The sequence below is a fragment of the Cygnus olor genome, chromosome 7, assembly GCF_009769625.2.
Source record: "Cygnus olor isolate bCygOlo1 chromosome 7, bCygOlo1.pri.v2, whole genome shotgun sequence".
NCBI lineage: Eukaryota > Metazoa > Chordata > Aves > Anseriformes > Anatidae > Cygnus > Cygnus olor.
Genome location: NC_049175.1, coordinates 34,336,233 through 34,359,721, shown reverse-complemented (window position 1 = coordinate 34,359,721; position 23,489 = coordinate 34,336,233). Strand labels below are relative to the sequence as shown.

Below are 23,489 nucleotides of genomic sequence, written 5' to 3'. Positions count from 1 at the left end.
CACAGCTGGAAAATCGGGACCCAAACCTCCTGGACACCCTCTGCTGCGGCTCCTACTTGAATGTGCGGAAGACGGCAAAGTGGTTCCAGGAGCTGGTGACAGAAGCCTGGGCGGCCGTGCCTCAGTCGTCCCAGCTGCAGCTAACGGTGCTGCCCTCCGCCCGCTTCTGCGAGCTCAGGCTGACCAACGCCTCCGAGGAAACCCTCTCCATCGAGATCATGCTTGGGGTAAAGCAGGACGACTCGGACACCTTCGTGACCTTCGAGTAGTCAGAGGCCGTCGTCAGCAGCAGCACGAGCTGCCCACAGAGCTGCGCTGTGCCAGAGATGCACTTCTTCAGCAAACACCTCGGCACGCTGTATCCTGTTAGGCACCAACTTTGCCACCCGTGCCTCGAAGACAGCTGTCACCCACCTCCTGACCACCATCCTCGGGGCAAGCACGCACAGGACGGATCTGCAGCCCCACACCGGCGATGACTTCGGTGGCTGCAGAGCTGACTGAGTGACACCCTGCTTGCCACATGCCCCAGAGCTGAGCACGCTGGCCATGCAGAAGACGCTGCTCGCTCGGGAACTGCTCCTCCGTGTCCTCTCCACAGCAAAACCACCCCTGGGGGAGGCACACCCCTTGCAGCTGAAGAGACCGCTGCAGAGAAGCTTGAAGCAGAGACTCCTCTTTCCACCTGGACAGTGACCACCTGGGCTCCTGGGGAGCGTCCACTCGCTCCAGGAGCTCTGACCTCTGCAAAAATTGCAATACATATTGCTTACTTGAACAAATGCTTCGTCCGTGAGTGTCTGTACCACACCTGGTCAGGAAACGCGGGCATGAGGTGCTGACAGCTGGGCTGCCACAGCCCCGGGGAGCATTTTGCTGAGGAGCTGATTCCGTGGGCTCCAACTGCGCTCCTTCTGGAGCTACAGCTCCGCTGCCTGTCCTGGCTCCTCCAGCAGGAGAGCATTTCAGGGCTCCGCTCTGGAAAGAATGCATTAGTGCTTGTATTTAAGGCTGGGGAGGACACAGGAGAAAATCACTAGCAGCATATATAGATAAAGGACACCGCCACACAGAGGGCAGCGAGGGAGGAAGGAGCTCCGTGCATCCTGGCTCCGTGCGCTGGGAGACGAGGGTTTGGTGCGGGGGACCGGGACGGGAGTGTTTTGTGAAGCACTGCACCCCAAAGCGAACACACAGCAGGGCTGAATTCACGCTGTGAGCACTAACACGCAGCGTCTTTATCCGAATGTCCTTTGACAATGCGTGCAGCAGTGCTGGGTGTAAGCAGTGCCCCTGGTTCCACCCCACAGCCCCGCTGCCTGCTCCCGTGCTTTCGAAGAGACACCGCTTTAAATGATGATGTGCATTAAAACGCAGCTTTGTACAAAGTGACTGTATCGTGAAACTCGGGGCTGCTGAGAGCAGGGGTGATTAGTCATGTCACAAGTCCGGGGAGGGGCTTTTCAAAGCACAAGTCCATTTGCTGTGGTAAAAGAGGACTCCCCGCATCTCTACAGAGTTAAAAGATGACAAATGTCATCCGTAAGGACGAGCGTTTGCTAGAAGGTCTCAACCAGCAAGGAAGAATAAAGAGCTCTGCCTGCGAGAATAAAAGCCAGCTCTTGTATCGTGTGCAGGGCTGTCATTTCTGGCAGCTCCATTAATGCCCCACGAAACCACGGGTCTGCAATCGAGCAGCTGCCCTGCACCAGGACGGCCATTCACTGCTGCCTTACGCGAGACATACTCCAGCTGGTAAGGTTTAAAGCTTTGCCTTCACACTGTTACTCTCAATAAAAAGTACCAGGGATCAAAAGCTAAAAAGTTTCACCATCGAGTAGCAAAGAGAGGTCGGCCTCTCAGTCAGAGGTGCTTCAAATTTTCACATAAAAATGAGTAAAACATGGAAACTCTGTCCAGGTCCTCCTCTGGAGGTACAGCACATGTTTAACCATGCAGGCACATGTTTTTTCAGCTTCTTTTGGGACTCTGAGAGCAAATACTGCCCATGATTGTGCTTCAGGCATCTTTGCTACAACAGCATTATAAATATGTAATGAGAATTCAAAAGGCAGAAGGCAAACAGATAACGGAGACGCCCGATGCGAACATCACGTGTAGCTCTCCCCAGCTGAAAAGCGCCATGAATTCCAGCGGGCATCAACACAGAAAGGTGGAGGTGTCCTTGTCAGAAGAGCACAGGAGTCAGCTGGCGGCATCCAGAGGGAAAACGGTGGCAACTTTTGCAGGAAATCTGCCTACTACGGTTTTGTTTTTACATGCTACCATTTTTAAAGAAACTCAGCATATAAACGTGAGGACCCGGGTTCGAGCAATTTGGATTTAGGACAACAGCAAGGAAGGTCATTGATGCTACCTGAACACAGATTTTGGTAAAATCCCTAAAAGACAGCCTGTGCAAAGCTGCTTGCAAATACCAGAGCACTGAGCTCCAGGAGGGCCGTTCAGTGCCTGGCTATCACAGACGTTTCCACGGGCACGGGAAGCAGCGTCCCTGCGGGTCTGCCCAGCCATGCCTAGGGCACACAGGAAAGGGCACAGAGCCCTTTACGATATCTCTGCTGCAGACCAGGACCACCAGAGGCGGTAGGAACCATTTGCGGATAGGGATGGACCTAAAGATGCTTGGAATGGCCCTGGGCACCCTGTTCCAGGCGGCCCTGCTCGAGCAGGTTGGAGCAGACGGAGCCAGAGGTCGCTGCCAACCTCTGCCAGCCTGTTAATAGTGCTAAGGGCCTGAGAGGGACTTTTTTTTTCTCCTCGCTCCTCTCATCTGTCCTAGAGACACTGACAAGCTCCCCAAACTCTCTTCTGATCGGTGGTCCCTATCTTCCTCCTCCATCTTCAGTCCCTTCCTTCCTCGACGCCTCCTTCCTTTGGTTCACGGTCACAGCGAATGTGCTGCCTCATTATCAGTTGACACAAGCGTTTAGAGCTCCTCTGCAGAAAGCAACGTTTTGAAAGCGTTTCCAGCTTCCCCTCCAGATGAAGTCACCCTGGGCGGGTGCCAGGCTGGGTTCTGAGTGAAAATTCTTCACTTCAGGGTCAGACGCTCTCCTATTCTTAGGCCTGATTTCAGGGTCACGCAGCCAATGGTGTAGCTGAACTGTTATTCAGCTGCAAATGCCTGTCGGTGTTCAGACAAAGCTGCGCTTTGTGGCAGGTTAAGGGGCTCTGCAGCCCAGGAGCCTCTCCCAAAGGGCGGCTGCAGCTGCTCTCCTCCGCGGTGCTCTGGCACTCCGCATGGAGATGCAAAACACTTCCAGCTCCCGGCCTCTGCGAACTGTAATTGTGAAACCAAAGCAAGAATAAGGCTTCGGATTTGACCTGGCGCTCTGGAGTCTTCTGCCGCCTGCGCTGTGCTCCTTGCAGCCCCCTGGAAATCCACACTGTGAGAAACACGTCTCCTCAAATCCGAGCTGGAAGGCGGCAGCATCCTGGGGACGGTGGGGATGGGGAAGGGCAGGGGGAAGAAAGGCCCCGCAGCTCACAGGGCCAAGCCACAGCACAGGGCGATGCCTACATCACGCTTTCGTCACATAAGCACGGTGTGAGTGCTGTGTGCTGTTGGCACAGGCTCACCTCCTCCACACGCAGGCAGCCACGCTCACGGAAGCTGCCTTTAGCGTACAGCAGCGGGTGCTCCGGGTGTGATCCACCCGACTGCTTTAGCATGGGACAGCTCGTACAAGTGCCTCTCTTCCGAGTTGGAAGGGACCCATAAGGACCAGAGAGTCCGACTCCTGGCTCCACACAGGACCACCCAAAACTTCAGACCATACGACTGAGAGCACAGTCCGAACGCTTCTTAAACTCCAACAGGCTTGGTGCCGTGACTACGTCCCTGGGGAGCCTGTTTCAGTGCGTGACCACCCTCTCAGTGAAGAACCTCTTCCTGATGTCCAGCCTGAGCCTCCCCTGTCACAGCTTGACACCATTCCCTCGGGTCCTATCGCTGGTCGCTAAAGGGAAGAGATCGGCGCCTGCCCCTCCACTCCCCGTCGTGAGGAAGCTGTAGACTGCGATGAGGTCTCCCCTCAGCCTCCTCTTTTCCAGGCTGAACAGGCCAAGTGACCTCAGCCACTCCTCGTACGTCTTCCCCTCTAGGCCCTTCACCATCTTGTAGCCCTCCTCTGGACACCCTCCAACAGCTTTACATCCTTTTTCTGCTGTGGTGCCCAGAAGTGCACACAGTACTTGGCGTGAGGCCGCACCAGCGCAGAGCAGAGCGGGACAATCCCTTGACTTCCCTTGATCGACTGGATGGGTGATCTTATCATAAAAGGAAATCAAGTTTGTTAAACAGGACCCACCCCTCGTGAACCCATGATGGCTGGGACCTATGGCTGCATTGTCCCCCAGGTGCGCTTCAGTAACGCCCAGAATAGATTCCTCCATAACTTTACCAGGCACTGACGTGAGACTGACAGGCCTGTAGCTGCCAGGGCCTTCGTTCTTGCCCTCCTTGAAAACTGGCACAACATTTGCCAGCTTCCCGTCAACTGGGACCTCTCCAGATTCCCGAGACCGCTGAAAAACAACTGCGAGAGGTCCCGCAAATACGGAATACAAGGTTATGACAGACTTTTGCTGGGCGCTCCTGCATGCAGGACGCTCAACACTGCAATCGCCAATAAAATAGCTTCACAGAAGATCCCGTCTGAAAAAATTATTGACATTTTCCCTCACAGGCATGGGAGGAACGAGCGTCCGGCAGTGCCGGGCACCTCCCCTCCCGCACAGCCTCATCCCCGTCCAGAAATGTCTCCTCTGAAGCACTGCGCCGGCGCTGCAGGCACGCGGACCGGCCAGGGACAGGCCCCATCCCACCGCCGGCATGGCCACCGGCACCCAGCCACCACGGCCACAGAGGCACCGAGGCCAGCACCAAGGGAGACACGAGGAGCACAGCGCCCATGGGCTCCACCACCCAAATTTCTTTCTGCAGATGGCCCCGGGGGCTCCCTCAGGCCGTGCAAAGGGAGCTCGGGGAGCTCCAGCACTCAGGCGACGCCAGGGCCTGTGTGGGACTGAGGGCGTGGCCGGGGGGCTGTGGCGGGGCGGGGGCGCAGGTGACAGCACAGGGGACGTGTCACAATGGGGGGGCTGCTTTTAAGGCAGCAGCGGGCAGCGCTGCCGCAGTTTGGCCTGAGCCACTGGCGAGGTGAGTGAAGCGGCGGGGGGAAGGCTGCGCTGGGCCAGGGCCGGGGCACCAACGCCGGCCCCCCAGGGGGCTGCTACGGCTGCAGCGAGGGCCCAGCCGCTCGGGGCAGGGCTCGTGGCTGTCCGCCGGCTCTGGCCGCAGTCCCTGCTGCCTCCCACCTCCCTCACCCCCTCTCCTACGCGACCCCAGGGGCCTGCGGCGCCTGCCCCAGCTCCCTCGGCGGTCAGCCAGCTCCCGCCCAGCCCCACTGACCCCCTTCTCTCTCAACTCTTCCAGACCATGGTTTCGGCAATCTTCTTCGCCTGGACGTTCCTGGCCTTAATTCATAGCCCACAGAAGGTCGGCGGCGAACTGGATGCGGCTACAAATGAGCGCATGCAGCAGCGTGCCGAGGAGCTGCAAGCGCGCATGATGCGGCTGCTGCTGGAAACGGAGCAGAGGGACCGGGAGCACGGCTGGCCGCGTATGGGAACCCTGCTCCCGTCTGTGCTGCAGCACTGGCAGTTCTGGGCCCTGACCGGAGAGCTCGTCCTGTTCGCTGTGCTCTGCCGCGTGGTCATGAAATTGTGCCGCGAGCTGCGCAGCGGAGACGAGAAGGGCATCTCCGGAAGCAAGGAGGACGACGACTCTGAGGAAGACCCCACCGACGCTTCGGATGCCCGCAGACTTGCCAACGGGTACCTGCAGTGGCCGGTGAGGAACCTGGAGGAGACGTGCAAGCTCGTGGAGGACCTGGTGGACAGCCTTCTCTGCGCCTGCCAGACCCTCCCCGGGAACAAGTTCATGCCGCGGCCGCAGCCACCCATCGGGGTGGGCAGCGTCTCCGGTCCCGCGGAGAACGACACCGTCTACCGCCTGCTCGTGCCCCTGAACCCACCCCCCGGGCACGCCTTCCACCTGGAGCTGGGCACCGAAGGGGAGACGCTGCCCAGGAGCTCCTGCCTCCGCGTGGAGCTGCGATGCACGTGCACCCGGGAGCGGCTGCTGGGGGACGTGCCGTGCTTCCTCCACCGTCCCGAGGCACAGCTGGAAAATCGGGACCCAAACCTCCTGGACACCCTCTGCTGCGGCTCCTACTTGAATGTGCGGAAGACGGCAAAGTGGTTCCAGGAGCTGGTGACAGAAGCCTGGGCGGCCGTGCCTCAGTCGTCCCAGCTGCAGCTAACGGTGCTGCCCTCCGCCCGCTTCTGCGAGCTCAGGCTGACCAACGCCTCCGAGGAAACCCTCTCCATCGAGATCATGCTTGGGGTAAAGCAGGACGACTCGGACACCTTCGTGACCTTCGAGTAGTCAGAGGCCGTCGTCAGCAGCAGCACGAGCTGCCCACAGAGCTGCGCTGTGCCAGAGATGCACTTCTTCAGCAAACACCTCGGCACGCTGTATCCTGTTAGGCACCAACTTTGCCACCCGTGCCTCGAAGACAGCTGTCACCCACCTCCTGACCACCATCCTCGGGGCAAGCACGCACAGGACGGATCTGCAGCCCCACACCGGCGATGACTTCGGTGGCTGCAGAGCTGACTGAGTGACACCCTGCTTGCCACATGCCCCAGAGCTGAGCACGCTGGCCATGCAGAAGACGCTGCTCGCTCGGGAACTGCTCCTCCGTGTCCTCTCCACAGCAAAACCACCCCTGGGGGAGGCACACCCCTTGCAGCTGAAGAGACCGCTGCAGAGAAGCTTGAAGCAGAGACTCCTCTTTCCACCTGGACAGTGACCACCTGGGCTCCTGGGGAGCGTCCACTCGCTCCAGGAGCTCTGACCTCTGCAAAAATTGCAATACATATTGCTTACTTGAACAAATGCTTCGTCCGTGAGTGTCTGTACCACACCTGGTCAGGAAACGCGGGCATGAGGTGCTGACAGCTGGGCTGCCACAGCCCCGGGGAGCATTTTGCTGAGGAGCTGATTCCGTGGGCTCCAACTGCGCTCCTTCTGGAGCTACAGCTCCGCTGCCTGTCCTGGCTCCTCCAGCAGGGCAAGGAGAATAGCTCAGCACCCTCCTGAACGCCCCATGTTGCCGGTGTGCTGTATGGAGTCTGCAGGGGGGACTTGTGCTACCCGAGGCGAACCATGCCCTGGGAGCCCGACGGCTCCCATCACACCCCGTTGACCATTTGGGCCCAGTTCAGACTTATCAGACTTATCAAACTTCAGACCATACGACTGAGAGCACAGTCCGAACGCTTCTTAAACTCCAACAGGCTTGGTGCCGTGACTACGTCCCTGGGGAGCCTGTTTCAGTGCGTGACCACCCTCTCAGTGAAGAACCTCTTCCTGATGTCCAGCCTGAGCCTCCCCTGTCACAGCTTGACACCATTCCCTCGGGTCCTATCGCTGGTGACTAAAGAGAAGAGATCGGCGCCTGCCCCTCCACTCCCCGTCGTGAGGAAGCTGTAGACTGCGATGAGGTCTCCCCTCAGCCTCCTCTTTTCCAGGCTGAACAGGCCAAGTGACCTCAGCCACTCCTCGTACGTCTTCCCCTCTAGGCCCTTCACCATCTTGTAGCCCTCCTCTGGACACCCTCCAACAGCTTTACATCCTTTTTCTGCTGTGGTGCCCAGAAGTGCACACAGTACTTGGCGTGAGGCCGCACCAGCGCAGAGCAGAGCGGGACAATCCCTTGACTTCCCTTGATCGACTGGATGGGTGATCTTATCATAAAAGGAAATCAAGTTTGTTAAACAGGACCCACCCCTCGTGAACCCATGATGGCTGGGACCTATGGCTGCATTGTCCCCCAGGTGCGCTTCAGTAACGCCCAGAATAGATTCCTCCATAACTTTACCAGGCACTGACGTGAGACTGACAGGCCTGTAGCTGCCAGGGCCTTCGTTCTTGCCCTCCTTGAAAACTGGCACAACATTTGCCAGCTTCCCGTCAACTGGGACCTCTCCAGATTCCCGAGACCGCTGAAAAACAACTGCGAGAGGTCCCGCAAATACGGAATACAAGGTTATGACAGACTTTTGCTGGGCGCTCCTGCATGCAGGACGCTCAACACTGCAATCGCCAATAAAATAGCTTCACAGAAGATCCTGTCTGAAAAAATTATTGACATTTTCCCTCACAGGCATGGGAGGAACGAGCGTCCGGCAGTGCCGGGCACCTCCCCTCCCGCACAGCCTCATCCCCGTCCAGAAATGTCTCCTCCGAAGCACTGCGCCGGCGCTGCAGGCACGCGGACCGGCCAGGGACAGGCCCCATCCCACCGCCGGCATGGCCACCGGCACCCAGCCACCACGGCCACAGAGGCACCGAGGCCAGCACCAAGGGAGACACGAGGAGCACAGCGCCCATGGGCTCCACCACCCAAATTTCTTTCTGCAGATGGCCCCGGGGGCTCCCTCAGGCCGTGCAAAGGGAGCTCGGGGAGCTCCAGCACTCAGGCGACGCCAGGGCCTGTGTGGGACTGAGGGCGTGGCCGGGGGGCTGTGGCGGGGCGGGGGCGCAGGTGACAGCACAGGGGACGTGTCACAATGGGGGGGCTGCTTTTAAGGCAGCAGCGGGCAGCGCTGCCGCAGTTTGGCCTGAGCCACTGGCGAGGTGAGTGAAGCGGCGGGGGGAAGGCTGCGCTGGGCCAGGGCCGGGGCACCAACGCCGGCCCCCCAGGGGGCTGCTACGGCTGCAGCGAGGGCCCAGCCGCTCGGGGCAGGGCTCGTGGCTGTCCGCCGGCTCTGGCCGCAGTCCCTGCTGCCTCCCACCTCCCTCACCCCCTCTCCTACGCGACCCCAGGGGCCTGCGGCGCCTGCCCCAGCTCCCTCGGCGGTCAGCCAGCTCCCGCCCAGCCCCACTGACCCCCTTCTCTCTCAACTCTTCCAGACCATGGTTTCGGCAATCTTCTTCGCCTGGACGTTCCTGGCCTTAATTCATAGCCCACAGAAGGTCGGCGGCGAACTGGATGCGGCTACAAATGAGCGCATGCAGCAGCGTGCCGAGGAGCTGCAAGCGCGCATGATGCGGCTGCTGCTGGAAACGGAGCAGAGGGACCGGGAGCACGGCTGGCCGCGTATGGGAACCCTGCTCCCGTCTGTGCTGCAGCACTGGCAGTTCTGGGCCCTGACCGGAGAGCTCGTCCTGTTCGCTGTGCTCTGCCGCGTGGTCATGAAATTGTGCCGCGAGCTGCGCAGCGGAGACGAGAAGGGCATCTCCGGAAGCAAGGAGGACGACGACTCTGAGGAAGACCCCACCGACGCTTCGGATGCCCGCAGACTTGCCAACGGGTACCTGCAGTGGCCGGTGAGGAACCTGGAGGAGACGTGCAAGCTCGTGGAGGACCTGGTGGACAGCCTTCTCTGCGCCTGCCAGACCCTCCCCGGGAACAAGTTCATGCCGCGGCCGCAGCCACCCATCGGGGTGGGCAGCGTCTCCGGTCCCGCGGAGAACGACACCGTCTACCGCCTGCTCGTGCCCCTGAACCCACCCCCCGGGCACGCCTTCCACCTGGAGCTGGGCACCGAAGGGGAGACGCTGCCCAGGAGCTCCTGCCTCCGCGTGGAGCTGCGATGCACGTGCACCCGGGAGCGGCTGCTGGGGGACGTGCCGTGCTTCCTCCACCGTCCCGAGGCAGAGCTGGAAAATCGGGACCCAAACCTCCTGGACACCCTCTGCTGCGGCTCCTACTTGAATGTGCGGAAGACGGCAAAGTGGTTCCAGGAGCTGGTGACAGAAGCCTGGGCGGCCGTGCCTCAGTCGTCCCAGCTGCAGCTAACGGTGCTGCCCTCCGCCCGCTTCTGCGAGCTCAGGCTGACCAACGCCTCCGAGGAAACCCTCTCCATCGAGATCATGCTTGGGGTAAAGCAGGACGACTCGGACACCTTCGTGACCTTCGAGTAGTCAGAGGCCGTCGTCAGCAGCAGCACGAGCTGCCCACAGAGCTGCGCTGTGCCAGAGATGCACTTCTTCAGCAAACACCTCGGCACGCTGTATCCTGTTAGGCACCAACTTTGCCACCCGTGCCTCGAAGACAGCTGTCACCCACCTCCTGACCACCATCCTCGGGGCAAGCACGCACAGGACGGATCTGCAGCCCCACACCGGCGATGACTTCGGTGGCTGCAGAGCTGACTGAGTGACACCCTGCTTGCCACATGCCCCAGAGCTGAGCACGCTGGCCATGCAGAAGACGCTGCTCGCTCGGGAACTGCTCCTCCGTGTCCTCTCCACAGCAAAACCACCCCTGGGGGAGGCACACCCCTTGCAGCTGAAGAGACCGCTGCAGAGAAGCTTGAAGCAGAGACTCCTCTTTCCACCTGGACAGTGACCACCTGGGCTCCTGGGGAGCGTCCACTCGCTCCAGGAGCTCTGACCTCTGCAAAAATTGCAATACATATTGCTTACTTGAACAAATGCTTCGTCCGTGAGTGTCTGTACCACACCTGGTCAGGAAACGCGGGCATGAGGTGCTGACAGCTGGGCTGCCACAGCCCCGGGGAGCATTTTGCTGAGGAGCTGATTCCGTGGGCTCCAACTGCGCTCCTTCTGGAGCTACAGCTCCGCTGCCTGTCCTGGCTCCTCCAGCAGGGCAAGGAGAATAGCTCAGCACCCTCCTGAACGCCCCATGTTGCCGGTGTGCTGTATGGAGTCTGCAGGGGGGACTTGTGCTACCCGAGGCGAACCATGCCCTGGGAGCCCGACGGCTCCCATCACACCCCGTTGACCATTTGGGCCCAGTTCAGACTTATCAGACTTATCAAACTTCAGACCATACGACTGAGAGCACAGTCCGAACGCTTCTTAAACTCCAACAGGCTTGGTGCCGTGACTACGTCCCTGGGGAGCCTGTTTCAGTGCGTGACCACCCTCTCAGTGAAGAACCTCTTCCTGATGTCCAGCCTGAGCCTCCCCTGTCACAGCTTGACACCATTCCCTCGGGTCCTATCGCTGGTGACTAAAGAGAAGAGATCGGCGCCTGCCCCTCCACTCCCCGTCGTGAGGAAGCTGTAGACTGCGATGAGGTCTCCCCTCAGCCTCCTCTTTTCCAGGCTGAACAGGCCAAGTGACCTCAGCCACTCCTCGTACGTCTTCCCCTCTAGGCCCTTCACCATCTTGTAGCCCTCCTCTGGACACCCTCCAACAGCTTTACATCCTTTTTCTGCTGTGGTGCCCAGAAGTGCACACAGTACTTGGCGTGAGGCCGCACCAGCGCAGAGCAGAGCGGGACAATCCCTTGACTTCCCTTGATCGACTGGATGGGTGATCTTATCATAAAAGGAAATCAAGTTTGTTAAACAGGACCCACCCCTCGTGAACCCATGATGGCTGGGACCTATGGCTGCATTGTCCCCCAGGTGCGCTTCAGTAACGCCCAGAATAGATTCCTCCATAACTTTACCAGGCACTGACGTGAGACTGACAGGCCTGTAGCTGCCAGGGCCTTCGTTCTTGCCCTCCTTGAAAACTGGCACAACATTTGCCAGCTTCCCGTCAACTGGGACCTCTCCAGATTCCCGAGACCGCTGAAAAACAACTGCGAGAGGTCCCGCAAATACGGAATACAAGGTTATGACAGACTTTTGCTGGGCGCTCCTGCATGCAGGACGCTCAACACTGCAATCGCCAATAAAATAGCTTCACAGAAGATCCTGTCTGAAAAAATTATTGACATTTTCCCTCACAGGCATGGGAGGAACGAGCGTCCGGCAGTGCCGGGCACCTCCCCTCCCGCACAGCCTCATCCCCGTCCAGAAATGTCTCCTCCGAAGCACTGCGCCGGCGCTGCAGGCACGCGGACCGGCCAGGGACAGGCCCCATCCCACCGCCGGCATGGCCACCGGCACCCAGCCACCACGGCCACAGAGGCACCGAGGCCAGCACCAAGGGAGACACGAGGAGCACAGCGCCCATGGGCTCCACCACCCAAATTTCTTTCTGCAGATGGCCCCGGGGGCTCCCTCAGGCCGTGCAAAGGGAGCTCGGGGAGCTCCAGCACTCAGGCGACGCCAGGGCCTGTGTGGGACTGAGGGCGTGGCCGGGGGGCTGTGGCGGGGCGGGGGCGCAGGTGACAGCACAGGGGACGTGTCACAATGGGGGGGCTGCTTTTAAGGCAGCAGCGGGCAGCGCTGCCGCAGTTTGGCCTGAGCCACTGGCGAGGTGAGTGAAGCGGCGGGGGGAAGGCTGCGCTGGGCCAGGGCCGGGGCACCAACGCCGGCCCCCCAGGGGGCTGCTACGGCTGCAGCGAGGGCCCAGCCGCTCGGGGCAGGGCTCGTGGCTGTCCGCCGGCTCTGGCCGCAGTCCCTGCTGCCTCCCACCTCCCTCACCCCCTCTCCTACGCGACCCCAGGGGCCTGCGGCGCCTGCCCCAGCTCCCTCGGCGGTCAGCCAGCTCCCGCCCAGCCCCACTGACCCCCTTCTCTCTCAACTCTTCCAGACCATGGTTTCGGCAATCTTCTTCGCCTGGACGTTCCTGGCCTTAATTCATAGCCCACAGAAGGTCGGCGGCGAACTGGATGCGGCTACAAATGAGCGCATGCAGCAGCGTGCCGAGGAGCTGCAAGCGCGCATGATGCGGCTGCTGCTGGAAACGGAGCAGAGGGACCGGGAGCACGGCTGGCCGCGTATGGGAACCCTGCTCCCGTCTGTGCTGCAGCACTGGCAGTTCTGGGCCCTGACCGGAGAGCTCGTCCTGTTCGCTGTGCTCTGCCGCGTGGTCATGAAATTGTGCCGCGAGCTGCGCAGCGGAGACGAGAAGGGCATCTCCGGAAGCAAGGAGGACGACGACTCTGAGGAAGACCCCACCGACGCTTCGGATGCCCGCAGACTTGCCAACGGGTACCTGCAGTGGCCGGTGAGGAACCTGGAGGAGACGTGCAAGCTCGTGGAGGACCTGGTGGACAGCCTTCTCTGCGCCTGCCAGACCCTCCCCGGGAACAAGTTCATGCCGCGGCCGCAGCCACCCATCGGGGTGGGCAGCGTCTCCGGTCCCGCGGAGAACGACACCGTCTACCGCCTGCTCGTGCCCCTGAACCCACCCCCCGGGCACGCCTTCCACCTGGAGCTGGGCACCGAAGGGGAGACGCTGCCCAGGAGCTCCTGCCTCCGCGTGGAGCTGCGATGCACGTGCACCCGGGAGCGGCTGCTGGGGGACGTGCCGTGCTTCCTCCACCGTCCCGAGGCACAGCTGGAAAATCGGGACCCAAACCTCCTGGACACCCTCTGCTGCGGCTCCTACTTGAATGTGCGGAAGACGGCAAAGTGGTTCCAGGAGCTGGTGACAGAAGCCTGGGCGGCCGTGCCTCAGTCGTCCCAGCTGCAGCTAACGGTGCTGCCCTCCGCCCGCTTCTGCGAGCTCAGGCTGACCAACGCCTCCGAGGAAACCCTCTCCATCGAGATCATGCTTGGGGTAAAGCAGGACGACTCGGACACCTTCGTGACCTTCGAGTAGTCAGAGGCCGTCGTCAGCAGCAGCACGAGCTGCCCACAGAGCTGCGCTGTGCCAGAGATGCACTTCTTCAGCAAACACCTCGGCACGCTGTATCCTGTTAGGCACCAACTTTGCCACCCGTGCCTCGAAGACAGCTGTCACCCACCTCCTGACCACCATCCTCGGGGCAAGCACGCACAGGACGGATCTGCAGCCCCACACCGGCGATGACTTCGGTGGCTGCAGAGCTGACTGAGTGACACCCTGCTTGCCACATGCCCCAGAGCTGAGCACGCTGGCCATGCAGAAGACGCTGCTCGCTCGGGAACTGCTCCTCCGTGTCCTCTCCACAGCAAAACCACCCCTGGGGGAGGCACACCCCTTGCAGCTGAAGAGACCGCTGCAGAGAAGCTTGAAGCAGAGACTCCTCTTTCCACCTGGACAGTGACCACCTGGGCTCCTGGGGAGCGTCCACTCGCTCCAGGAGCTCTGACCTCTGCAAAAATTGCAATACATATTGCTTACTTGAACAAATGCTTCGTCCGTGAGTGTCTGTACCACACCTGGTCAGGAAACGCGGGCATGAGGTGCTGACAGCTGGGCTGCCACAGCCCCGGGGAGCATTTTGCTGAGGAGCTGATTCCGTGGGCTCCAACTGCGCTCCTTCTGGAGCTACAGCTCCGCTGCCTGTCCTGGCTCCTCCAGCAGGAGAGCATTTCAGGACTCCGCTCTGGAAATCAGTGCATTAGTGCTTGTATTTAAGGCTGGGGAGGACACAGGAGAAAATCACTAGCAGCATATATAGATAAAGGACACCGCCACACAGAGGGCAGCGAGGGAGGAAGGAGCTCCGTGCATCCTGGCTCCGTGCGCTGGGAGACGAGGGTTTGGTGCGGGGGACCGGGACGGGAGTGTTTTGTGAAGCACTGCACCCCAAAGCGAACACACAGCAGGGCTGAATTCACGCTGTGAGCACTAACACGCAGCGTCTTTATCCGAATGTCCTTTGACAATGCGTGCAGCAGTGCTGGGTGTAAGCAGTGCCCCTGGTTCCACCCCACAGCCCCGCTGCCTGCTCCCGTGCTTTCGAAGAGACACCGCTTTAAATGATGATGTGCATTAAAACGCAGCTTTGTACAAAGTGACTGTATCGTGAAACTCGGGGCTGCTGAGAGCAGGGGTGATTAGTCATGTCACAAGTCCGGGGAGGGGCTTTTCAAAGCACAAGTCCATTTGCTGTGGTAAAAGAGGACTCCCCGCATCTCTACAGAGTTAAAAGATGACAAATGTCATCCGTAAGGACGAGCGTTTGCTAGAAGGTCTCAACCAGCAAGGAAGAATAAAGAGCTCTGCCTGCGAGAATAAAAGCCAGCTCTTGTATCGTGTGCAGGGCTGTCATTTCTGGCAGCTCCATTAATGCCCCACGAAACCACGGGTCTGCAATCGAGCAGCTGCCCTGCACCAGGACGGCCATTCACTGCTGCCTTACGCGAGACATACTCCAGCTGGTAAGGTTTAAAGCTTTGCCTTCACACTGTTACTCTCAATAAAAAGTACCAGGGATCAAAAGCTAAAAAGTTTCACCATCGAGTAGCAAAGAGAGGTCGGCCTCTCAGTCAGAGGTGCTTCAAATTTTCACATAAAAATGAGTAAAACATGGAAACTCTGTCCAGGTCCTCCTCTGGAGGTACAGCACATGTTTAACCATGCAGGCACATGTTTTTTCAGCTTCTTTTGGGACTCTGAGAGCAAATACTGCCCATGATTGTGCTTCAGGCATCTTTGCTACAACAGCATTATAAATATGTAATGAGAATTCAAAAGGCAGAAGGCAAACAGATAACGGAGACGCCCGATGCGAACATCACGTGTAGCTCTCCCCAGCTGAAAAGCGCCATGAATTCCAGCGGGCATCAACACAGAAAGGTGGAGGTGTCCTTGTCAGAAGAGCACAGGAGTCAGCTGGCGGCATCCAGAGGGAAAACGGTGGCAACTTTTGCAGGAAATCTGCCTACTACGGTTTTGTTTTTACATGCTACCATTTTTAAAGAAACTCAGCATATAAACGTGAGGACCCGGGTTCGAGCAATTTGGATTTAGGACAACAGCAAGGAAGGTCATTGATGCTACCTGAACACAGATTTTGGTAAAATCCCTAAAAGACAGCCTGTGCAAAGCTGCTTGCAAATACCAGAGCACTGAGCTCCAGGAGGGCCGTTCAGTGCCTGGCTATCACAGACGTTTCCACGGGCACGGGAAGCAGCGTCCCTGCGGGTCTGCCCAGCCATGCCTAGGGCACACAGGAAAGGGCACAGAGCCCTTTACGATATCTCTGCTGCAGACCAGGACCACCAGAGGCGGTAGGAACCATTTGCGGATAGGGATGGACCTAAAGATGCTTGGAATGGCCCTGGGCACCCTGTTCCAGGCGGCCCTGCTCGAGCAGGTTGGAGCAGACGGAGCCAGAGGTCGCTGCCAACCTCTGCCAGCCTGTTAATAGTGCTAAGGGCCTGAGAGGGACTTTTTTTTTCTCCTCGCTCCTCTCATCTGTCCTAGAGACACTGACAAGCTCCCCAAACTCTCTTCTGATCGGTGGTCCCTATCTTCCTCCTCCATCTTCAGTCCCTTCCTTCCTCGACGCCTCCTTCCTTTGGTTCACGGTCACAGCGAATGTGCTGCCTCATTATCAGTTGACACAAGCGTTTAGAGCTCCTCTGCAGAAAGCAACGTTTTGAAAGCGTTTCCAGCTTCCCCTCCAGATGAAGTCACCCTGGGCGGGTGCCAGGCTGGGTTCTGAGTGAAAATTCTTCACTTCAGGGTCAGACGCTCTCCTATTCTTAGGCCTGATTTCAGGGTCACGCAGCCAATGGTGTAGCTGAACTGTTATTCAGCTGCAAATGCCTGTCGGTGTTCAGACAAAGCTGCGCTTTGTGGCAGGTTAAGGGGCTCTGCAGCCCAGGAGCCTCTCCCAAAGGGCGGCTGCAGCTGCTCTCCTCCGCGGTGCTCTGGCACTCCGCATGGAGATGCAAAACACTTCCAGCTCCCGGCCTCTGCGAACTGTAATTGTGAAACCAAAGCAAGAATAAGGCTTCGGATTTGACCTGGCGCTCTGGAGTCTTCTGCCGCCTGCGCTGTGCTCCTTGCAGCCCCCTGGAAATCCACACTGTGAGAAACACGTCTCCTCAAATCCGAGCTGGAAGGCGGCAGCATCCTGGGGACGGTGGGGATGGGGAAGGGCAGGGGGAAGAAAGGCCCCGCAGCTCACAGGGCCAAGCCACAGCACAGGGCGATGCCTACATCACGCTTTCGTCACATAAGCACGGTGTGAGTGCTGTGTGCTGTTGGCACAGGCTCACCTCCTCCACACGCAGGCAGCCACGCTCACGGAAGCTGCCTTTAGCGTACAGCAGCGGGTGCTCCGGGTGTGATCCACCCGACTGCTTTAGCATGGGACAGCTCGTACAAGTGCCTCTCTTCCGAGTTGGAAGGGACCCATAAGGACCAGAGAGTCCGACTCCTGGCTCCACACAGGACCACCCAAAACTTCAGACCATACGACTGAGAGCACAGTCCGAACGCTTCTTAAACTCCAACAGGCTTGGTGCCGTGACTACGTCCCTGGGGAGCCTGTTTCAGTGCGTGACCACCCTCTCAGTGAAGAACCTCTTCCTGATGTCCAGCCTGAGCCTCCCCTGTCACAGCTTGACACCATTCCCTCGGGTCCTATCGCTGGTGACTAAAGAGAAGAGATCGGCGCCTGCCCCTCCACTCCCCGTCGTGAGGAAGCTGTAGACTGCGATGAGGTCTCCCCTCAGCCTCCTCTTTTCCAGGCTGAACAGGCCAAGTGACCTCAGCCACTCCTCGTACGTCTTCCCCTCTAGGCCCTTCACCATCTTGTAGCCCTCCTCTGGACACCCTCCAACAGCTTTACATCCTTTTTCTGCTGTGGTGCCCAGAAGTGCACACAGTACTTGGCGTGAGGCCGCACCAGCGCAGAGCAGAGCGGGACAATCCCTTGACTTCCCTTGATCGACTGGATGGGTGATCTTATCATAAAAGGAAATCAAGTTTGTTAAACAGGACCCACCCCTCGTGAACCCATGATGGCTGGGACCTATGGCTGCATTGTCCCCCAGGTGCGCTTCAGTAACGCCCAGAATAGATTCCTCCATAACTTTACCAGGCACTGACGTGAGACTGACAGGCCTGTAGCTGCCAGGGCCTTCGTTCTTGCCCTCCTTGAAAACTGGCACAACATTTGCCAGCTTCCCGTCAACTGGGACCTCTCCAGATTCCCGAGACCGCTGAAAAACAACTGCGAGAGGTCCCGCAAATACGGAATACAAGGTTATGACAGACTTTTGCTGGGCGCTCCTGCATGCAGGACGCTCAACACTGCAATCGCCAATAAAATAGCTTCACAGAAGATCCTGTCTGAAAAAATTATTGACATTTTCCCTCACAGGCATGGGAGGAACGAGCGTCCGGCAGTGCCGGGCACCTCCCCTCCCGCACAGCCTCATCCCCGTCCAGAAATGTCTCCTCCGAAGCACTGCGCCGGCGCTGCAGGCACGCGGACCGGCCAGGGACAGGCCCCATCCCACCGCCGGCATGGCCACCGGCACCCAGCCACCACGGCCACAGAGGCACCGAGGCCAGCACCAAGGGAGACACGAGGAGCACAGCGCCCATGGGCTCCACCACCCAAATTTCTTTCTGCAGATGGCCCCGGGGGCTCCCTCAGGCCGTGCAAAGGGAGCTCGGGGAGCTCCAGCACTCAGGCGACGCCAGGGCCTGTGTGGGACTGAGGGCGTGGCCGGGGGGCTGTGGCGGGGCGGGGGCGCAGGTGACAGCACAGGGGACGTGTCACAATGGGGGGGCTGCTTTTAAGGCAGCAGCGGGCAGCGCTGCCGCAGTTTGGCCTGAGCCACTGGCGAGGTGAGTGAAGCGGCGGGGGGAAGGCTGCGCTGGGCCAGGGCCGGGGCACCAACGCCGGCCCCCCAGGGGGCTGCTACGGCTGCAGCGAGGGCCCAGCCGCTCGGGGCAGGGCTCGTGGCTGTCCGCCGGCTCTGGCCGCAGTCCCTGCTGCCTCCCACCTCCCTCACCCCCTCTCCTACGCGACCCCAGGGGCCTGCGGCGCCTGCCCCAGCTCCCTCGGCGGTCAGCCAGCTCCCGCCCAGCCCCACTGACCCCCTTCTCTCTCAACTCTTCCAGACCATGGTTTCGGCAATCTTCTTCGCCTGGACGTTCCTGGCCTTAATTCATAGCCCACAGAAGGTCGGCGGCGAACTGGATGCGGCTACAAATGAGCGCATGCAGCAGCGTGCCGAGGAGCTGCAAGCGCGCATGATGCGGCTGCTGCTGGAAACGGAGCAGAGGGACCGGGAGCACGGCTGGCCGCGTATGGGAACCCTGCTCCCGTCTGTGCTGCAGCACTGGCAGTTCTGGGCCCTGACCGGAGAGCTCGTCCTGTTCGCTGTGCTCTGCCGCGTGGTCATGAAATTGTGCCGCGAGCTGCGCAGCGGAGACGAGAAGGGCATCTCCGGAAGCAAGGAGGACGACGACTCTGAGGAAGACCCCACCGACGCTTCGGATGCCCGCAGACTTGCCAACGGGTACCTGCAGTGGCCGGTGAGGAACCTGGAGGAGACGTGCAAGCTCGTGGAGGACCTGGTGGACAGCCTTCTCTGCGCCTGCCAGACCCTCCCCGGGAACAAGTTCATGCCGCGGCCGCAGCCACCCATCGGGGTGGGCAGCGTCTCCGGTCCCGCGGAGAACGACACCGTCTACCGCCTGCTCGTGCCCCTGAACCCACCCCCCGGGCACGCCTTCCACCTGGAGCTGGGCACCGAAGGGGAGACGCTGCCCAGGAGCTCCTGCCTCCGCGTGGAGCTGCGATGCACGTGCACCCGGGAGCGGCTGCTGGGGGACGTGCCGTGCTTCCTCCACCGTCCCGAGGCACAGCTGGAAAATCGGGACCCAAACCTCCTGGACACCCTCTGCTGCGGCTCCTACTTGAATGTGCGGAAGACGGCAAAGTGGTTCCAGGAGCTGGTGACAGAAGCCTGGGCGGCCGTGCCTCAGTCGTCCCAGCTGCAGCTAACGGTGCTGCCCTCCGCCCGCTTCTGCGAGCTCAGGCTGACCAACGCCTCCGAGGAAACCCTCTCCATCGAGATCATGCTTGGGGTAAAGCAGGACGACTCGGACACCTTCGTGACCTTCGAGTAGTCAGAGGCCGTCGTCAGCAGCAGCACGAGCTGCCCACAGAGCTGCGCTGTGCCAGAGATGCACTTCTTCAGCAAACACCTCGGCACGCTGTATCCTGTTAGGCACCAACTTTGCCACCCGTGCCTCGAAGACAGCTGTCACCCACCTCCTGACCACCATCCTCGGGGCAAGCACGCACAGGACGGATCTGCAGCCCCACACCGGCGATGACTTCGGTGGCTGCAGAGCTGACTGAGTGACACCCTGCTTGCCACATGCCCCAGAGCTGAGCACGCTGGCCATGCAGAAGACGCTGCTCGCTCGGGAACTGCTCCTCCGTGTCCTCTCCACAGCAAAACCACCCCTGGGGGAGGCACACCCCTTGCAGCTGAAGAGACCGCTGCAGAGAAGCTTGAAGCAGAGACTCCTCTTTCCACCTGGACAGTGACCACCTGGGCTCCTGGGGAGCGTCCACTCGCTCCAGGAGCTCTGACCTCTGCAAAAATTGCAATACATATTGCTTTCTTGAACAAATGCTTCGTCCGTGAGTGTCTGTACCACACCTGGTCAGGAAACGCGGGCATGAGGTGCTGACAGCTGGGCTGCCACAGCCCCGGGGAGCATTTTGCTGAGGAGCTGATTCCGTGGGCTCCAACTGCGCTCCTTCTGGAGCTACAGCTCCGCTGCCTGTCCTGGCTCCTCCAGCAGGGCAAGGAGAATAGCTCAGCACCCTCCTGAACGCCCCATGTTGCCGGTGTGCTGTATGGAGTCTGCAGGGGGGACTTGTGCTACCCGAGGCGAACCATGCCCTGGGAGCCCGACGGCTCCCATCACACCCCGTTGACCATTTGGGCCCAGTTCAGACTTATCTAACCGCTGCTAACACTGCAAATTAAAGGCATCCCAGAATGGATATAAGAAGGAAATGAATAACCATTTTGGACGCTCTGTGGACAGGTGGGAGGTGCAGCAGTCAGGCTCCCAGCCCCGCTCCCCACCGAGCAAGGCCACTCACCAGTTTTAGGGAGTTTAAAGCTGGCTGGGGCTGCCCAGGACACTGAGTCCATTCAAAGCACCGGCCCAGCGGGCTGAATTAGCTCATCTGTTGGCAACCTGCAAGTGAGCGGGGCTGAGGTGTAACCATACACGCTGTTGACAATGACTGAAAACCACAAACAAGTAAGAATCGTAATAGTTACAGGGCAATGTGTGAATGTGAGTCACGTCCAAGCGTCAGCTGCGAGCTATCTTCATCTCCACCGATGAGCACTGCTTGGTGCTGGAGGGGGCGGAGGGGGAGCTGTGCCCCTCAGACACCCCCCTTTTCTCACATTACTCTGTGTCTTCCTGACACTACACAAAACAAGCGCTCGTGTATGGAGCCATCGTAGCTTTGCAGACCTGTAAGCTGGCATCGCTGGGTGCTTTATTTTTAACTCCAGGCAAGTCACATCGTGTCTTCCCAAGGGCACAAAAAGCAGCCACTAGACCAAGCTCAGCAGAGGCAATTTCAAGGGCAGCACTCCCCACACCTTGTTTTTCCATGGTGAAAAGGCCACCTGCCTGCAGCAGAGCCCCCTGCACAGCTCCAGGACCCCACTTTCTGCCTGTGATCACCCCCAGCTGCATGTCCCCATGCCTGAGCACACGGCCCTTCAAGCATCTCCAGAGCACAAAAAACATGCTGGGGCCTAGCCAGCCGCTCGGGTTTGTTGGCTAAACCCACTCCTATCTACCTCGAGGTAGAGCAGAAAATAAGTGGCAGTAAATTAGCCTCCAGGTAAGCCCCAAGCAGCTGCAGGCCAGGCGGCACGGCACCGAAGCACAAATTGTTGCTTGTTTTGTGCTTGCAGGGCGCAGGCACAAGGTGCTGCCCCAGAGCAGCCGCTCCTGCGCCTGTTTACAGCAAGAGCCCCAGCCAGAAGGGAGATTAAATTTCAGATACTGAATCACTTGCTTCGAGGGAGTTACATCAGCAGCTCATTTGGCCTGCTTCTCTCTTGTTCGTTTGCTTCTTTCTCTGAAACAAACGCTCTGCTTTGGTTTTCTCGGAGCAGTTCCCCTTCTGCCGCGCTGCTCGCTGGGCTACTGCAGGGCTCCGCCGACCGGGATGACATTTAGCTACGGGAGGAAAACAGGCAGAGAAGAGGAACCTGCATTTTAAAAAAGGAAACCTCTAGTGAAACCGCAATTGTGCAGCTGTCCCAGCTCTGCCACTTCTGCAGCACACTTCAACGGGCTCGTTAGCATTTTTTTACAGAAATAAAGCAGTCAGCTATCGGCGTGGTGTTCATCGCTGCTGTCGAGCGCTGAACAAGCTAATACGGCTTGGCATCCTGCAAGTGACAAGTGTCGAGAGACGCTGCTGTGCTCGACCAGCTCCCGTGACTGTTCTGCTGAGGAATTTTTCTGCTGCAACGTTACATTGGCACTGAGAAGAGGCCGGGAAAGACAAAAATAAACGCGAGCCTGCTTCCTGTCCCGTCTCGTAAACTGTGCTCGTCAGGCTGGGGTCTAGCAGGAGGTGGAGGTGGGCCTGCCCCCCAGGGGTGCTGCAGGTCCCTGCAGGTCCCGTGGGACAGGCAGCTCCCCGGGACACCACGGGGGGCCTGCAGCAAACCAGGCACCGTGCAGGAGGAACACGCTCACTGGAAACCCTGGAAAGCCCCCGAGCTGCCTCCTTTCGGCCATTCCAGCCACCACCAGCGTTTCTCTCAGCTCACGAGTTAGGTATCTGCAGGGAGGAGAGAAACAAAAACTTTTTGTACCAGCAGCTCGCCAGCCTCGTTGCCACGGGCTCTGCTGGTACCCATCACGCAGACACGAGCGCACCCAGCCACGTCGGATGGAGCAGCCTGCCAGCCAAACAGCCAGCCCAGGCTGAATGGACACATGCTCCCGAGACACCTCAGGTGGGACACGGCCCCAGAACAAAAGGAGACAAAAGCAAAGTAGCCGCTGGCTTTGGATGCTTTGCAGAGCAGAGTTTGGAAGTGGTTTGGTCCCGGACATCAGGCCCAGCTGCCCCATTCACCCTCCCAGGTCTAATTGCCTACGGCTGCTGGTAGCGGGTCCTGGCGACATCTCCCCCTCTCCGAGCCCTTCATTTCCCAGCGTCAGAACAGGAGGGATGGAAACCTTTAAAGCCGCCGCCTCTGCTGCTGAACTTTGTGGGGATGTGAAGGAAGAGGGGAAGCAAAAGTGCAGCACAAGCTGATGTGGTCACTACCATCTTGATCTGCGAGATGCAAATTGCTTCCTTGCAGAAACGTTTGCAATGTAGCAGCTGATCAGAGCTGGGCTACTGCAGAAAAAGTGGGTCCTTGGGTAGAAAGTGGAACCGGCAAGACTGCCAGGTAATACTACATTTCCTCACTAACCTGACACACAACATTATTTATCCTCCCCCTACTCACATCACAAACCATTTTTTTCTGCCATTCATTCTTTTTTCAGAACAGCACGGGAGCATGCATGCAGCACCTAGCATAGCTACACCCTGAACACAGTCTGCTTCCTCAAGGTTAATTAGGGTATCGATGAATATGTCAACCTGCTAATAAAATACATATATATCATTTCACTTTTAGACTAGAGATAAATTAAAGCTACGCATTAGGTACAACATGGCAGAGTTCTTTACTCCCCCCTGTGCTTTTTGGGCGTTTTATCTCAGGTAGAACCTGCATTTCTAACACCACACAGTGACTTTACTGTGTGCAAACATTTAGCTATG

General features: G+C 59.0%; 3 protein-coding genes across 6 annotated transcripts in view; 2 read left to right on the top strand and 1 right to left on the bottom strand.

Annotated features, from left to right (window-relative positions):
* The window catches only part of LOC121073346 (phospholysine phosphohistidine inorganic pyrophosphate phosphatase), a 171,285-nt gene that overhangs the window by 111,631 nt on the left and 36,165 nt on the right, over nucleotides 1–23,489 (bottom strand). For 2 of the 4 annotated variants that reach the window (XM_040564182.1, XM_040564190.1), the window contains one exon: nucleotides 22,018–22,487. The exons of 1 other annotated variant lie outside the window; for it this stretch is intronic. In XM_040564182.1, the coding sequence (XP_040420116.1) occupies nucleotides 22,268–22,487 (220 nt within the window). In that variant the 3' untranslated portion in view covers nucleotides 22,018–22,267. Of the gene's footprint in view, nucleotides 1–21,764; nucleotides 21,875–22,017; nucleotides 22,488–23,489 lie in introns of those variants that run through there. One more of the 4 variants, XM_040564186.1, reaches the window with a different exon arrangement.
* LOC121073349 (inositol 1,4,5-trisphosphate receptor-interacting protein-like 1) lies at nucleotides 7,937–10,858 on the top strand. Its single transcript, XM_040564194.1, has 2 exons — nucleotides 7,937–8,731; nucleotides 9,008–10,858. The coding sequence occupies exon 2, from the start codon at nucleotides 9,011–9,013 to the stop codon at nucleotides 10,019–10,021; it is 1,011 nt and encodes a 336-aa protein (XP_040420128.1). The 5' UTR covers nucleotides 7,937–8,731; nucleotides 9,008–9,010; the 3' UTR covers nucleotides 10,022–10,858.
* On the top strand, nucleotides 17,690–22,205 carry LOC121073348 (inositol 1,4,5-trisphosphate receptor-interacting protein-like 1). Its single transcript, XM_040564193.1, has 2 exons — nucleotides 17,690–18,484; nucleotides 18,761–22,205. The coding sequence occupies exon 2, from the start codon at nucleotides 18,764–18,766 to the stop codon at nucleotides 19,772–19,774; it is 1,011 nt and encodes a 336-aa protein (XP_040420127.1). The 5' UTR covers nucleotides 17,690–18,484; nucleotides 18,761–18,763; the 3' UTR covers nucleotides 19,775–22,205.

What these genes read in the sequence shown, in the direction of transcription:
- LOC121073349 (XM_040564194.1), top strand. Translation starts at nt 9,011, where the DNA reads ATGGTTTCGGCAATCTTCTTCGCCTGGACGTTCCTGGCCTTAATTCAT.
- LOC121073348 (XM_040564193.1), top strand. Translation starts at nt 18,764, where the DNA reads ATGGTTTCGGCAATCTTCTTCGCCTGGACGTTCCTGGCCTTAATTCAT.